Below are 13,750 nucleotides of genomic sequence, written 5' to 3'. Positions count from 1 at the left end.
AAATTACTTGTCCCGGTCCATGGAATATGTATTTATCCTAGCTGAGGAGACAATAAGTGGAATTTCCTTAATAATAAAAGTGGAATTTCCTTAAGAAATGGGTAAATGTGAATTAAAAAATCAAGCCCATATTACTGATTATAGTAAAACAAACTTTTTGGTAGGGGAAAAGAAAAAGCTAAACAATACTTTGTGCTGATGATTTGTCTTTTAATCAGGATAAGATCAAAGACATTAGGGGAAAAGACTGCACCAGCTGAATTTTTTGTGTAACAAATATTGTTACACACTAAGGTAAATGTTTTAGGCAAGTTATTTCCTGTAAAGAAGTTCTGCTTGCTCGCTACTACTGTGAGATTGCTGCTATCAAAATTAGTTCAGATTTTGATGGACTAAGATTGGAATGGACCTTAGAGGAATTCAGAAAATTAATGGGGTACAAAGTTCAAATGCTGAGTGTGGGCAGATATGGTACAGTATCTGGGAAACATCCACTGCCTTTTTGGGTGGCTAAGCCTTTAGACTCTTGAAACAGAAGTACATGATGAAGTTTAGGTGCCTGAATTACACCTGAATTGCTCCTAATTTTGGACAGGCGTATAGGACTCTAATACTGCAGGTACATACTGTATGGGATAGTTGGACTTCTTGTGTTGAAAAGTCAGACTAACTGCATTGATTTACAGCAATTTATACATAAAACCACATGGAAACAGAAAAGTATCTGCTTAACATAAATCAGAATGGCTTTTTTAGTGTTTAAAACACTATGCTCTGTTCCCAGCAGGACAACATACAAGCACAGGGAGGCTGCAGATTTTGGTAGGGTTACTGCAGAACATGTGGGAGCTGCTTTGATTGAGTTAACAAAAATTAATAGAATGCTATCTTATCAGCAAACTGGAGTTTCTGCATTGAAATTTCTTGTTTTCCTCTTACAGCTTGTAATTTAGGATAAGTGAATGCAGTGCTGTACAATTGCATAATTGCAAATAGAGAAACACAGGTAGTTCTAGAGTATGTTACCACCTTGTGAACATGTGGAAGTGGTATTTTACGGAAACATTTCAATGACAACCTTTTTTGTTGTTTTAAAATGTTTGCTGATGGTGTGTTTGAGGAGTGGAGAAAGTGAATGAGCATGTCCTTTGTACTTGTGACCTCTCTTCACGACAGTTATAATGGTACTGTGAGTAAAATCAGGGTTTTTGTTTGGTCAGGAGTCCTGCAGAAAGTCACTGTGATATTTTAATTCCAGGTTTTCCATCAAAGCATATCTTGGAAGAGATTTAAGGGATTCATAGGCCTTCTGCTGACCCTCAGTCCAGGATTTGAGGACAAAAAAGTAAATTGGAACTTTAATAGCTTTGCTGTATGGGTTTTGTTGTTGTTGTTGTTTTATGGTTAAAGGGGCCTGTTTCTAAATCTCAATCAGTTTTTGTTTTTGAAATTAATTAATCCAGTTGAAAACAGGTAGGAAGTATCTGGTAGTTTGAATTTTTTGACTAGTGTGTTATCCCAAGCCAGGTATTTTATGGTATGTTATTGATTGCTGTGTCTGGTCTGGATTTGAAATGCTTCAGACCATGAGAATTTTATCATTCTTCTGGGGCTACTATGTCATCTGAGAGATTTCACTGACAGTAAGTTTTTCCTGATAATACAGGTAGCTCTCTTCTCTGGTTTTGTGATAAGTGACTCCATTATTGTTTGAAATATGTGGGTGATCACTAGATATTCTCAACAAATTCCTGTCCAAATTGGAAGACAAAGAGAATTTTAGGCAATATAGAGGATAGATAGCAGGAGAGAAAAAAATTTGTCAAGTTGGTTATCCTTTTTGATTGAAGCATGTTTCTGAAGTCTGCACCATACTCTTAGTGACACACAACTATGATGGATACTGCTCTTGAGAGACTCAGATGTACTTTTCTAGAGACCTAAGTTGGCTTGTTATTTCATTTTTAAGATACTGACAGTGAAATGACTAAAAAGTGAGACCGAATCTGTCTGCAGAATAAATATATGAATCTCTATATCATTTCAACTTTCTTCCTCTGCTACATTCTGTTGTGTTTGTATCTCTTATTTTTGATTTTTATCACATATTGTGAAGGCCAGTGTTCTACAACGGGATCTTGGCAGGTTGAGAGCTGTGACTGTGAATAATGAGTCAATTGTCATTTAGTCAGGGGAAAGGCAGAGTGATCCTCTTGCTGGCTTGGATGTGATCCTTCCTTCTTCCCCTTCTCTTTAAAAAGTAAGGACAGAAATGGTTGAAATTCAGAACTATATCAAAGATATACACCTAGGATGCTTGTCAGATTGCAGTTTCTTTAACTTCAAAACAACTTATGTGTGTTCTTTTAAATGATGTTTTCAAAGTTCATTACAGTTACTGCTTCAATTGAGCCAATTATATGATGCATGCATTAGGAGACTACAGGTGTTAGTAGTTGCTTTGGGAAGCTGAAGTTGGCTCTTACTTGTCCTGAGGAACTGTGCTCAAGGCTGGCAACATAATGTTTAAATAACCTGCCTCCCTTTAATTTATATGGCATGGCCTCATTATGCACATGGTTGCATACTTGCTATTCTATCCACAGAATTGCATTTAACAACTGCTTTGGGTTGCTTAGACATTTTTCTTCTGAGTTTTTCTTCACAAGCAGACATGAATCTAGTATCACATTGCAGTGCTGAATGTTTCATCAAATGTAATGTTTAATACTCTCTAACCCAATAACTTTGCAATGGTCTTAACCAGAAAAAGATTTCTGTCAAAAGTTTATGACTGATCTCTTAGGAAAAGGGATAGTGCTTCTAAGCTGTAGTCTGGGGTTGGTAAATGGCACATAAATACTCTGAATGCACTTGATTTCTTACTAGCTCATTTAATCTATCTAGCTTTTTAGCTGTGACAATAGCTCAGGTGTCCAGAAAATATATAACCTAATAAAGCAAGTTTGTCAGCTCATATGTGCTCATTAATTATAACTGCCCAACTATGTGCCATAGGTCTTTTGATGCTAAAAGTGATATTATTTGCTTTGGATGATCCAGAACCTATATTTTTTAGATGGATGATCTGATTTATAGCCCAGAAGAATGACCACAGTGGTATAAAAGCATGGGCTGGTACAGGAATATCACGTTTGCTCAGAGTCTGTTGGCTCTATGAATTATGCTTCTGATCATTCCAGTGATGATTTCTTTTGTCTCTCTGTTGGTCTGGTGAGAAAAGTGTATGGCTTCCAGAATTTTTTTATCACTTCTCATGCAGAAATGCTCCTGATGTGCACAGGGAGGACACTGGGTCGGTCCTCAGGCCCTGTTGGTATTCTACTGGTCTGCAGATGTTAAGGCTGCATTATTTGCCAATACACATTTGCCCTAAAAAACCATTAATTTTCTCTTGTGGCTTGTCAGTCTTTAAGATAAAACTTGCAAGTTATTAGGACAAAACAGGAAGCCTATCCTGTTTTACTATTAAAGTAAAAAAAGCTAGCCATCTAATTCTTCCTGTAAAGTAGGGTGACAGTAAAATTATCTTCAAATAGTGTGTGACTGTTTTACCAGTCAAGAATTTAAAAGAGTTTCATGTCTAATACTGCTTTACTTCCATGGCTTAAAAAGAGAGTATGTTGGAAAAAATTGGTGGCTCATATGTACTGCTGTATCCAAGTACTGTTTTAGGAAAGTACTTTCAGGAAGCAGGAAGAACCAAGATGTTACAGAGACCTGGGATTTAGGAATTATTCAGAGGATCCATCTGTTATCTGAGCATTAAAACCTGTTTGCTAGATTGCTCTGGTGTGGTGCAGTTTGCTTTCTATGAACCCTGAGTCTTGTAAGTGTGGACTTTAGGTTATGCCCAGCCTGCCAGCGCTTTTTGCATGGCACAATTACTGCAGCACAGAGCTGTCCCAGGGGATTAATAATTCTTTGTGTATGGCTCAACATAGTAACCCAAAGGCATCATTAAAACTCTCCACAAGAATTACTTCAATGCTTATAATGCATAATTATGCTTTACAATTGCAGTGCAGAGTTTCTTATTGTTTTAAACTAATTTTTTCAAACTAAACCCAAAAAGCTTGATTAAATGAGCATTTATTTTTCAATAAGAGCATGTGGTATGAAGTTCATTTTAATTGATTAACCTACAGCTGCACTTCTGTGCACATGGTAGTCAGTTCCTAGATCCAGTAAGGTGTAACCGTATTGTCTTGCTTCTTGATTGATTTTATGATGTTTTCTGTATGTTGCATAAGCTTTTGTGAGAATGAATTTTTCAGTATTGAGGAATAGGTGGACTCTGTGCAACTGAAGTTCAAACTGCATATTCATTTTTATGGTAAAGTCTGATAAAGTTTTATGGTAAAGTTTTATTTTCTGCATAAAATACATGTATATGTTGTACATGGAAGCTTTCATGAGAGGAAAAGCAAATGTGTAAAAAAGTCAATATTAAATGTAACTAAATACATGCTTTTCTTTTCTTGGATAGTGCATTATGTTCTAAGATCTGGTGTGATTCTGCTTGCAGAGAAAGAGGAAAAGACAATTCAGGGAAGTAAAGTGGAATCCTTAAAAAAGAAATGTTCTACTTCTGAATTGCCAAACAGAAATAAACAGAATGGCTCACCTGAAAGAAGCAAAGAAATGTGGGTGGCATTTCCACCACGGATGCCAAATGAGAATGAGGTAATGAGTTAACATTTGTCCATGTGGACAAGCACCACATTTAAACAGATGAAAATATGGGGAGATACACTGTCCAAATGTTAGAGGCTAGTGGTATTTATCCTACTTGAGGCAAATATTTAAAATACTACCTAAGTGTTAAATGCTTAGAGAAGCACCTGCAGAGATCATGTTTGGCAGTGGCATTTGCCCTGCTGAAGAGCTGCCATAATCTGACTAACAAATAAGGCACTCTGCAATGAGTTAACTAGTGCTTTCACTGGAGACTGCAGTTCATGGTAGAGGTTGGCAAAAAGGAAAAAAAAATCTTGAAAGAAATCCTGAAAGTATGCATGCCAGCATGGACAGATTTTTTTTTCTTGTAGATTTTAGGAAGTACAAAGTTCTGTGTTACTGAAGCTGTGTTACTGCCTGAAGTAAACACAAAGCAGGCCAGGGGCATTTTTGATCTTCTGAAACATAAGGGATTAGGGATTTAATGTGTAGGGACAAGAAAACAGCAGACATCATCTGGAAGGGAGTGAGATGGAAATCTGAGTCAACTTGTTAAGATCTTCAGCCTTCCTGCCTGAATAACAAATAATTGAACTATGATCTAGTCTGTACTCAAGATTTCTCTTCATTAAACTTTTATTTAAAAAGAAATAGCAGGTCCTTTTGTGAAATACACAGAGTAACACACTGAAGTGCTTTCAAATGAAGGGCCTGCCAGGCATCAGACCACAAGCTGCCACTTTCCTCCTTACTAGGACATGTCTTTGAGGTAGAATCAAGTAAGGCTTTTAAAGCAATTACATTCTGTAAGGTGATTGAGTAGTAATAATGACAATATTTTTGCCATTTTTTTCGTAAGTATTGTTTCCTCATTGGTATAATTTGTCATTGTGTCTCTTATTTTAGCCTCATTGAATTGTCTTTCTGCTACATAAAGCAATATACAACTTCCATTATCCTTAATGTGATGGAACTTCCATAAAGCTTTATGTGTGTTTTTGTTTCTAAAGAAGAAAAAGCTTCAGACATGCCTGCACATTTTTTGTCACATAGACAGTTTAAGAAACAAATACAATAATAGTAGAATGCAGCAGAAAAATTGTTGTGTAGTAGCAGGAAGAAGCCATAATGCAGTAAGTTGACCACTGTAACCTTTAAGCCTAAGGAAAATGGGACTGCTATTGAAAACAGTGCTACCATTCTAAAAGCTGCTTTTTAGGCATGCCATGATTACTTGCACTGCTGTACCAATTGATTCAGTCTGGTCCTGTGTAGGTTTTCAGAGAATTACCTGTACCTGTTCTATTTTCAGGAGCATTGCATTAACTTCTTAAATTTTTTAATATACAACATCTATAAAGCTGAGTAATGTGTTCTAGGGGACCCTTCTTGGGCAGGGACAAGGTGACCTGCAGTGGTGCCTTCCAACCTTACCCATTCTGTGATTCTATGAACTATGTATCAAATCAGCAGGAGCTTTGATTGTGATTTTGTTTCTGTTTCATGCATGTATTTCTACCCGTCTATCTACAGACAGTGATGAGTGAGAGCTCAACAACTGGTGCCTCTGATGGAAGTAATCTCAGTCTGTCTGAAAGAGTGAAGGTAGTTTTCCTTTGATTTTCTTCAAAGTGGGGATTATGAGCAGAACATGACTTATTTTTCTTGTATTAATTTACAAATTACTTGCAATTTGTTGATGTATTTGTTTCCCATCTTTGGGAAAGAAGAATGAGAGCAATCGAATTTTCTTCTAATGTTAGTGAGTGTGTACTTTTAAAGTGTAAAGGTTATGTAAGTCTTGAAACTGTTTTCAATCCAGTTTGGAAAAAATTATCTGAGAGCATCTTTAATTGCTTCATGGAAACACAGAAGAAAATCCAGGGCATGTAGTCAATCCTCCATGGCAACAATATTTGCGCATAGGCTGGGAAAAACCTTTCATTCTCACCATGTGCATCTATTCAGAGTGATACCTGAAATGAGAAATGTCTTGTCTTTTGGTATGTTTTAAATAGTTTAGATTGTTCAAGGGACATTAGCCTGAGAAAACAGTAGAACAAAGCCCCAGGTGAAATACTAGAAATGTAATAATTCTTGGATTTTTTATTTCCTAATCGGTTCACCATTAGTGTCAAAACAGAAGGATCAAGCTCTAGTTTGCCTACAGCATGTACTCTCTTTGTGTCATATGAAATGAGCTTGCAAAATTGCATAGTGACTTATCATGCATCATTTTTCTATGAAAATATTTTACTTCTCCATCTTCCCACTAAGTTCCTGAAAAAGTTACTGTACAGATTGAGCTTCCTTTCCATCACTTAAGTTGATATGTGGCAATTTTGGCAGTAAATCTTTGACTATACCTAGAAGTATTTCCTTTGGGTTACACATTTCAAAGAAAATTCATATGCTTTCTTGGAAAAATACAGGGAAGATGGAGAAGATGATGCAGACAATTTAATGCATTTTTGCTTTGCTCTAGATTGTGCTATAAGGAATGGAATTGATCCATTTTCATCTATTTTCCAATTTGGGTTCATGGCAGGTGAACTTACACTTGGAAGATGTAGACACAGATGAAGAGACATGCAGTGGTAGGTTCCCCCTTTTGTATCCACCATCATTTTCTGTCTTTGAATGCAAGTGTGTGAACATTGATTAAAGAACTGCTTCTCCCCTAAAAGAGATGACCTTCCTCTGTTCTTCTATTGCTAGGAAATTCCCCACATTGCCCCAGTTCCCCAAAGTGAAGTACTAATTTCCCCATTCTAAGAGGTAATGAAATAGTAGATTAAGAGGAATATTTATTGTACTTTGTCCTGGTGAACAGTTTTTTTTCTTCAAGCTTTTCTAGAAGGGCAGAGCGCTTCTTGTTAGCAACATTTCTCCATATTTATGCATTTCTGTTTTGTACTGAAATTACTTTGATTACAAAAGGTTTTTTTTTTTTTGTAAAGTAATGTGGGTGCTAAGAGACAATGATGTAAAGTGGAAATATTTGATGAAAATGCTGTTGCTACCTATTAAAACAGTTTCATCCTGGGCTTAAAATAGATTTGAGTAATTCTGAATTCACGGTGAACTTCTTTAAAAATTCCAATTAGGAGCATTTTGAGTTGTGCTGTACATCTATAATAGTTTAACTCTCCCACCTCCAAAAAGTAAATGGAATACTAATGTCTGTAGTTATTTGTCTATCATAGGTCCTTGTGTGGTCTTTAGTATAACTAGAACTTGCAATCTTTTGGTATTTCAATTAATTTTCCTCATCTATACCTGTGACTGTACAAGGAAACCAAGCCACAGAGATTAAGGGATTTGCCTGAGGTCACAGCCAGAAGCTGGAAGGCTTTGATGCTTGGTTTCTTAGTTATTGCCACTTGATTGTTCTCTCCACTCTAACAGCAAAGTTTTGATCAGTCTTTCCTTTCTGTATGTCCTGAATTCCTGTGACATCCGAGAGCTTAGACACTTCCAGTATCTAACAAGAAAATAATAAACCAATGTAAGTCAGGTTTATGGCAAATATTATTTCTCTAGCCTTTCAGAAATGAGGTAGTAAAACAGCAGTCACAGATTCAGGTACAGATGTCAAAGATTTCTTTTGATGCAGTGTTCATATGTGCCCATTTTTCCCTTTGTAGGGCATTGTTCTCTGTTTATATCTTAAATTCTGGTAATATTTATTTTAAAACCCCTGGAGTTGACTGGTGGAAGCACAAACCCACATTTCACTTGTATCATAATGAAAGGACAAATGCCTATATCGACTTCATTAAGGTATTGTTAAATATGTCTAGTTCCAAACAGGCCACAAATTAGTTGATGAGAATTAAGCCCAGCTAAAATGGTAAGCAGGACAGTGAGGAAGTAGAGCTCTGCTTAAACTTGGGGATAACTCAGTGCATTCAGTACTGTGACAGACCTTGCCTCTCTCTAGCTTTTGGGTAATTTCTGTGTATTTGTGTGTGTCCAAGAATAAATGTTAATACATATGGAAAGCCCTGGTAAAACATGCTTCATTTGAGGCAGACTGCCTCAGTGAAGAATGAGACTGTATCAACAATGCTCACTAACACCATTAGGCTTTTAGATTGCATAACATTGAAACACTACCTAGCCAGAAATTAATTGTTCCTTCTAGGTGCTGCAAGGAAACTGAACAGCATCCAAATTTATACCTGGGGAACCCACAGCCTGGGTCTTGCTTAGGGCTTTTGTGGTGAAAATAGTTGTTGAGTCAGGCTAAAAAATCTCCTCTTGACTCCTAAGTGCAGGAAATAGCACTTACAGTTTGATAGTTGTCTTACACATCAATATCCACTTGATAGCTTCATGCTAAGAGAGGTAAAATCTTAGTCCTGTAGAAAGCATAGCAACGAAATGCATTTTAAAATATAAAATTGCGTCACTTCTATTGTTTGTAATGTTAAAGTAATCTAGAATAATATCACTAGTGAATACCTTAATGAAAGATTAATTCTGAAGAATTCTAGGTAGTTTATAAATGAGGTAAATTGTTACACAAGTTAGAGACATTCTGTTGTTGACCTTTTTAAATGCTGCCGCCTTATGTCAGAACAAATGATTGATTTAAGACTTCATATTGTCAAAACAAGCTTAAAAATATCATAGCTTATTTTATCCAGTAAAAAATATCATACCTGGCTAGTAATTGCAACAAACCTTTATCTCTCCTTGTTACTGGCAGCAGTTCAATATCTCTGTGCTTCACTTAGCTTTAAAGGGCAGATCAGTTAGCTGAGTTAGCAACTGTACATTTATACAATAAATATTCACACTTAAGAGCAACTGGCTCAAAACTGACAGTATGAGAAGCATGATAGAAAATAGGTGTTAAAACATCCCATCTAACCAGTGCTGTTTGGCACATGTCCTGGAAGAGTCATTCTAGTGAAGTTTTTTTTTGGGTTTTTTTTGGGTTTTTTTCCCAATTTATCTTCATTGTGTTTTAAGGTGTGAATGAATGTGACTGCTTCCTACAAGTAGGAAAAGCAGCCCACACATTTGGCCATTATGCAAATTCATTGTAGCTGTTTTTGTTTGATGGCACTGGGCTGAAAGCTTGAAACAGGGGAAGTGTTTTGCACTGTGGGACTTTGGCAGTAAACCATGATTGGCAAAGTGAAATTGCTGCCCTAAACCATAGCTTTAATGCATCCTGTAGAGACAGCATGGCCACAGTGTACTGTAATCTCTCTTTCTCCCTGGATTTAATCTCTAACTGTAAGGAGCTTAAGGCAACAATAGAGATGATCAGGCTTTCTCCAGGGATGGATGGATGCTGCCTAGTGCCTGTGTTTTGGCAACGGGACTTTCCAGGACTGGTTACAAATTTCTTGCTGCAGGGCGTAAGGGATAGCTTGGTAATAATAGGTAATATTTGAATAAAGTACCAAATATGTTAAAGAATATCTGGAGATCTTGAGTGTGCTATTGTTTAAATAAAAGAGAAAATTAAAACAGGAATAATTAAATGTGTGGGTGAGGCTTCATAGGCAAGGATATAATTGTCTCATCCTAATCCAGCTTGGAGCATTGAAGTACTGCAAACTTATCTTTTCAAGGTCCCAGTTGCTGTAACCTCTGAGAGGCTGAGGAGAACCTGATTGACTTAGTTACTTTGAAGCTGAGGCTAAGCATAACTATTGATTATTTAAATAATTCTTTGGGCAAATTATATCAACATCTGTTATTTTTCATAATCTGTGTCTCTCCATTTATATTTTGAGCCCATGCTTACCTCCAGAAAAATCAGGTTGGGGAAGAGGATTCAGAGTTAAATGAGGTGGATTTTTTAAAGTATGGGGCTCCTCCCAGCTGGTGAATCCCTTTCTTTTTTTTTCTCCAGTCTTTGCAATCCATTTAACACTGCCTTGAGATGATTTCACACTAGGCAGCTCTTAGGGACTAACAGCCTGAAGCATGAGAATTAGAGGAGACTGCAAAATTTAGCTTTTAAGCTTTTTTTGTTACCACTCTCTTCTCAACTCCCCATCAACAGCATTTTTGTGAAATGTAGTGTCTGAAAGTGGTAAAACCTGTGTCAGTGTATATATAGCTGTCAGCGTATATATAGCTGGGCATCGTTCGGCTACAGTAAAGTTATAGACAAAACTTTGAACTTCCTTACTCTTGAAAGTTAAAAGCAGACTTGTGCCAGTAGATTATTTTTTTTCATACTCATAATTGATGTCTGTGGTACAGAATAAGCAAAAAACTCAAGCTCAGCAGTGTTGACAGATTTAGTAGTCATTTTCTGGGATGTGGTAGGGAGGGACTAAAGAGTATTGTTTGCTTTCCAAATATGCTGTCATTAAAGTATGCTGGACTTGAGTAAAATTGTCAGCCCTATCATCCAGGGAGTTGATTCTTCACGGTATGAGAGGTGCATTTCAAAATGTCTTCTCAGTTTTTTTGGTATCACTGCCTGTTCAGTTATCTCTATATATGGTGCTGTTGGCAGTATGCAAGGCTTTCCTGTTGCTAATTAATCACCTCCACAGAGAACATAATTAGCAGCTTAATTAGGATCATCATCCAGTAGTGCTGTAGCAGCAGCCTAAACAAGCTGTGAGGTACTGGCTAGAACTTACAATGGCCTGGAGTTCCTTTGGGTGCTCCCACTGAGAAGGACTACTGTCAAAACTCTCTAATTTTTCTCTCTGAAGGGGTTTCTTTATTAAACATTATCAGGGAAAGCAGCGTTTACCAATTAGACTTTCATATGCTGTCACACAGCCAGGATAGAGAGAGACAAAGCTCATTTCTGGCATGTCTACTGGCAAACAAAGGTTGATTACATTCTTAGGGGGTGATTGAAGGGAATTTGAAGCATTGTTTGCATTACTAACAAGCCTTAAAAAGTGGAATTGACATTCTGAGTATGACAAGCACTTCTTGCTAAAAGCCAAAATAAATTTCCTTCTGTTGTCCTAATTCTTAAGAGTTATCTTTCTGAGCCATTGCCAGGCTGTTGCATAACAGTGTTTCCTCTTCATCTCTCTGCAGATTGGTTTGTTGAGGGGGAGAAGCTCCTAGTGCAGAAATAATCAGTGTTTGTATCAGTAGGTGATAAAAACCTCTTGATGTCCAGACTTCCCTTAATTTAGGGTGTAGATTTAGGTTGCAAGTTTGAAGCAATAGTGGAAGATACCATTGTCTTTAAATGAGCATTTACATCTTCATTCTGTCCTACAAATACTTTTGACCCAAATTATGAAAAAAGCAGATGCAGACCATGGGTAGACATAGCCTAGATACCTGGGAACTGTGCTGTCCATTTCAGAAAGTTTTCTCATATAACTGGTGCAGAATCAGAACAGATGCTATGCTGAGAACAAGGACTGAAAGCACTTAGATGGCTGGAGATAGACATAAGCACTTACATGTGAATCATGAAACAAGGGACAGAAATCCAGAAATTAGATACCCAAGGGAATTAATTCAACTCTTTTTAAAAGAACAATCTACTTTGCAATTCAAAGCCCTGCTGGCTTTTAAATAGTACACTATTCCCAGAAGAAAACTAAATGAAGAATTTCATCATGGATTTTTAAGAAGACCTAGCTAGGAAATATTTATTTTCAAATGCAGGTTCATAGGGGAATGAGAGGTCTGTAACTGCACTGCTGTGGAATAATTGTGCAGGTAGAGATAAATAGACACTTCATCCGTTTCACCCTGGATCTATGTACTCTCTTGTTGCTTCCATTAAGTAGCATTTAATCAATGCTTTGAAAATTTATTCTGAGATTACAAGATAAATGTAAATGTAATATAAAACTGTAAAGAAACTTGTGTACCAGCTGAAAAAAATAGTAGGTAGATTTACATAATTCTTTAACTAAATTGCAAGACATATGGTCCCCTTAAGTTCTTTCATAAAAACATTACTGAGACATGATGGACACATCTGTGCTGTGGCAGAGCTGAGATTGATTCATGTTAGAAGATATTTCTAAACCTAAGGCATATCCTTCTGATCTGTCACAGAATGCAAACCCACTGGTCCTGGTATGAATGTTTTGCTGAAGTTTGTAAAAGAAAAGTGATTCACAAAAGCTGTTCATTTTTGAACTGTGGAACAAATCCTGCCCACGTGGAAAGGTTACATGTCATTCCGTCCCAGATATGGAGAAGTCCTCTCAAGTCCCTCTTTTGGAAAGCTCAGGGAGAAACAAACATCTGTGACGTACCCCTAGGCAAGAGAGTCATCTGGCACTGCAGTGGGGAATATTAGTAGTTCTACCAGCTATTTTTACTTAATGTTCTGTGGGAGTCATACTTAGATGCTTTGCAATGATTTTTTGTGTCCAATGTACAGGTGAAGCTCTAGCTAAAGAGAAATGAATGAGTTTGCTCAACTCATCAGTGGCAAGGTGTTTTATAATTTCTACTGCAGACATCTCTGCTGAGGGCCTTCCATCTTTGTTCTAAAAGAAAGGAATGTAATCCCAAGGGCTTTCTGAGTTTAAGAGCATCTGCATCCAGATTTTAATTTAGCACCTCTATGGAAGAAGGGCTACCAGTCTGTTTTCAGGCAAATTTGATTTTCCCTTAGTACAGTATTACTATCTAAATTTTACCTCAGGACTGCGTGGATCTGTTTATCAACAATAGGTACATCACACTCTGACTAACAAGTTACTGCCCAAATCTGAGCACTAAACAGGATTTTGCTAATTTATGCATCGAGTGGAAAGTTAATGTTGACTCTTTTTTGTTCAGCAGGGTCATTAGTTCTCCCAGGAGAGGTGGAAGAGACAGTGACTTGCTGTACACCCTTCTTTGATAAGCCTGTTCAGCCAAAGTTCAGAGCCCTGTCAGTTCCCCAGCCATCAGACAGCAAAGCCCAAGAGGTATGAGGTCAGATGTATTAATTCAAGCTTTGGGGGTTTGGGGTATTTTTATTTTTCCTGTTAGCTTCTCCTCTTACTTCTACAAGAACAGAGAGATATAGATCTAGTATGTGGAACTGCTGTGAGTTAACAAGTCATATTATTAATTTTTAAATGAATAATGA

General features: G+C 37.1%; 1 protein-coding gene across 4 annotated transcripts in view; it reads left to right on the top strand.

The window, feature by feature from the left end:
* Positions 1-13,750, top strand: part of LOC116997574 (intraflagellar transport associated protein) — a 38,486-nt gene that overhangs the window by 17,773 nt on the left and 6,963 nt on the right. For 3 of the 4 annotated variants that reach the window (XM_033062497.2, XM_033062498.2, XM_033062499.2), the window contains 4 exons: positions 4,550-4,707; positions 6,235-6,306; positions 7,250-7,298; positions 13,456-13,586. In XM_033062497.2, the coding sequence (XP_032918388.1) occupies positions 4,550-4,707; positions 6,235-6,306; positions 7,250-7,298; positions 13,456-13,586 (410 nt within the window). The remainder of the gene's footprint in view (positions 1-4,549; positions 4,708-6,234; positions 6,307-7,249; positions 7,299-13,455; positions 13,587-13,750) is intronic. The other variant, XM_033062496.2, reaches the window with a different exon arrangement.

This window comes from Catharus ustulatus, chromosome 6, assembly GCF_009819885.2.
Source record: "Catharus ustulatus isolate bCatUst1 chromosome 6, bCatUst1.pri.v2, whole genome shotgun sequence".
Lineage (NCBI taxonomy): Eukaryota > Metazoa > Chordata > Aves > Passeriformes > Turdidae > Catharus > Catharus ustulatus.
The sequence above is the reverse complement of the archived record's forward strand: the minus strand, read 5'-3'. Positions and strand labels throughout refer to the sequence as shown.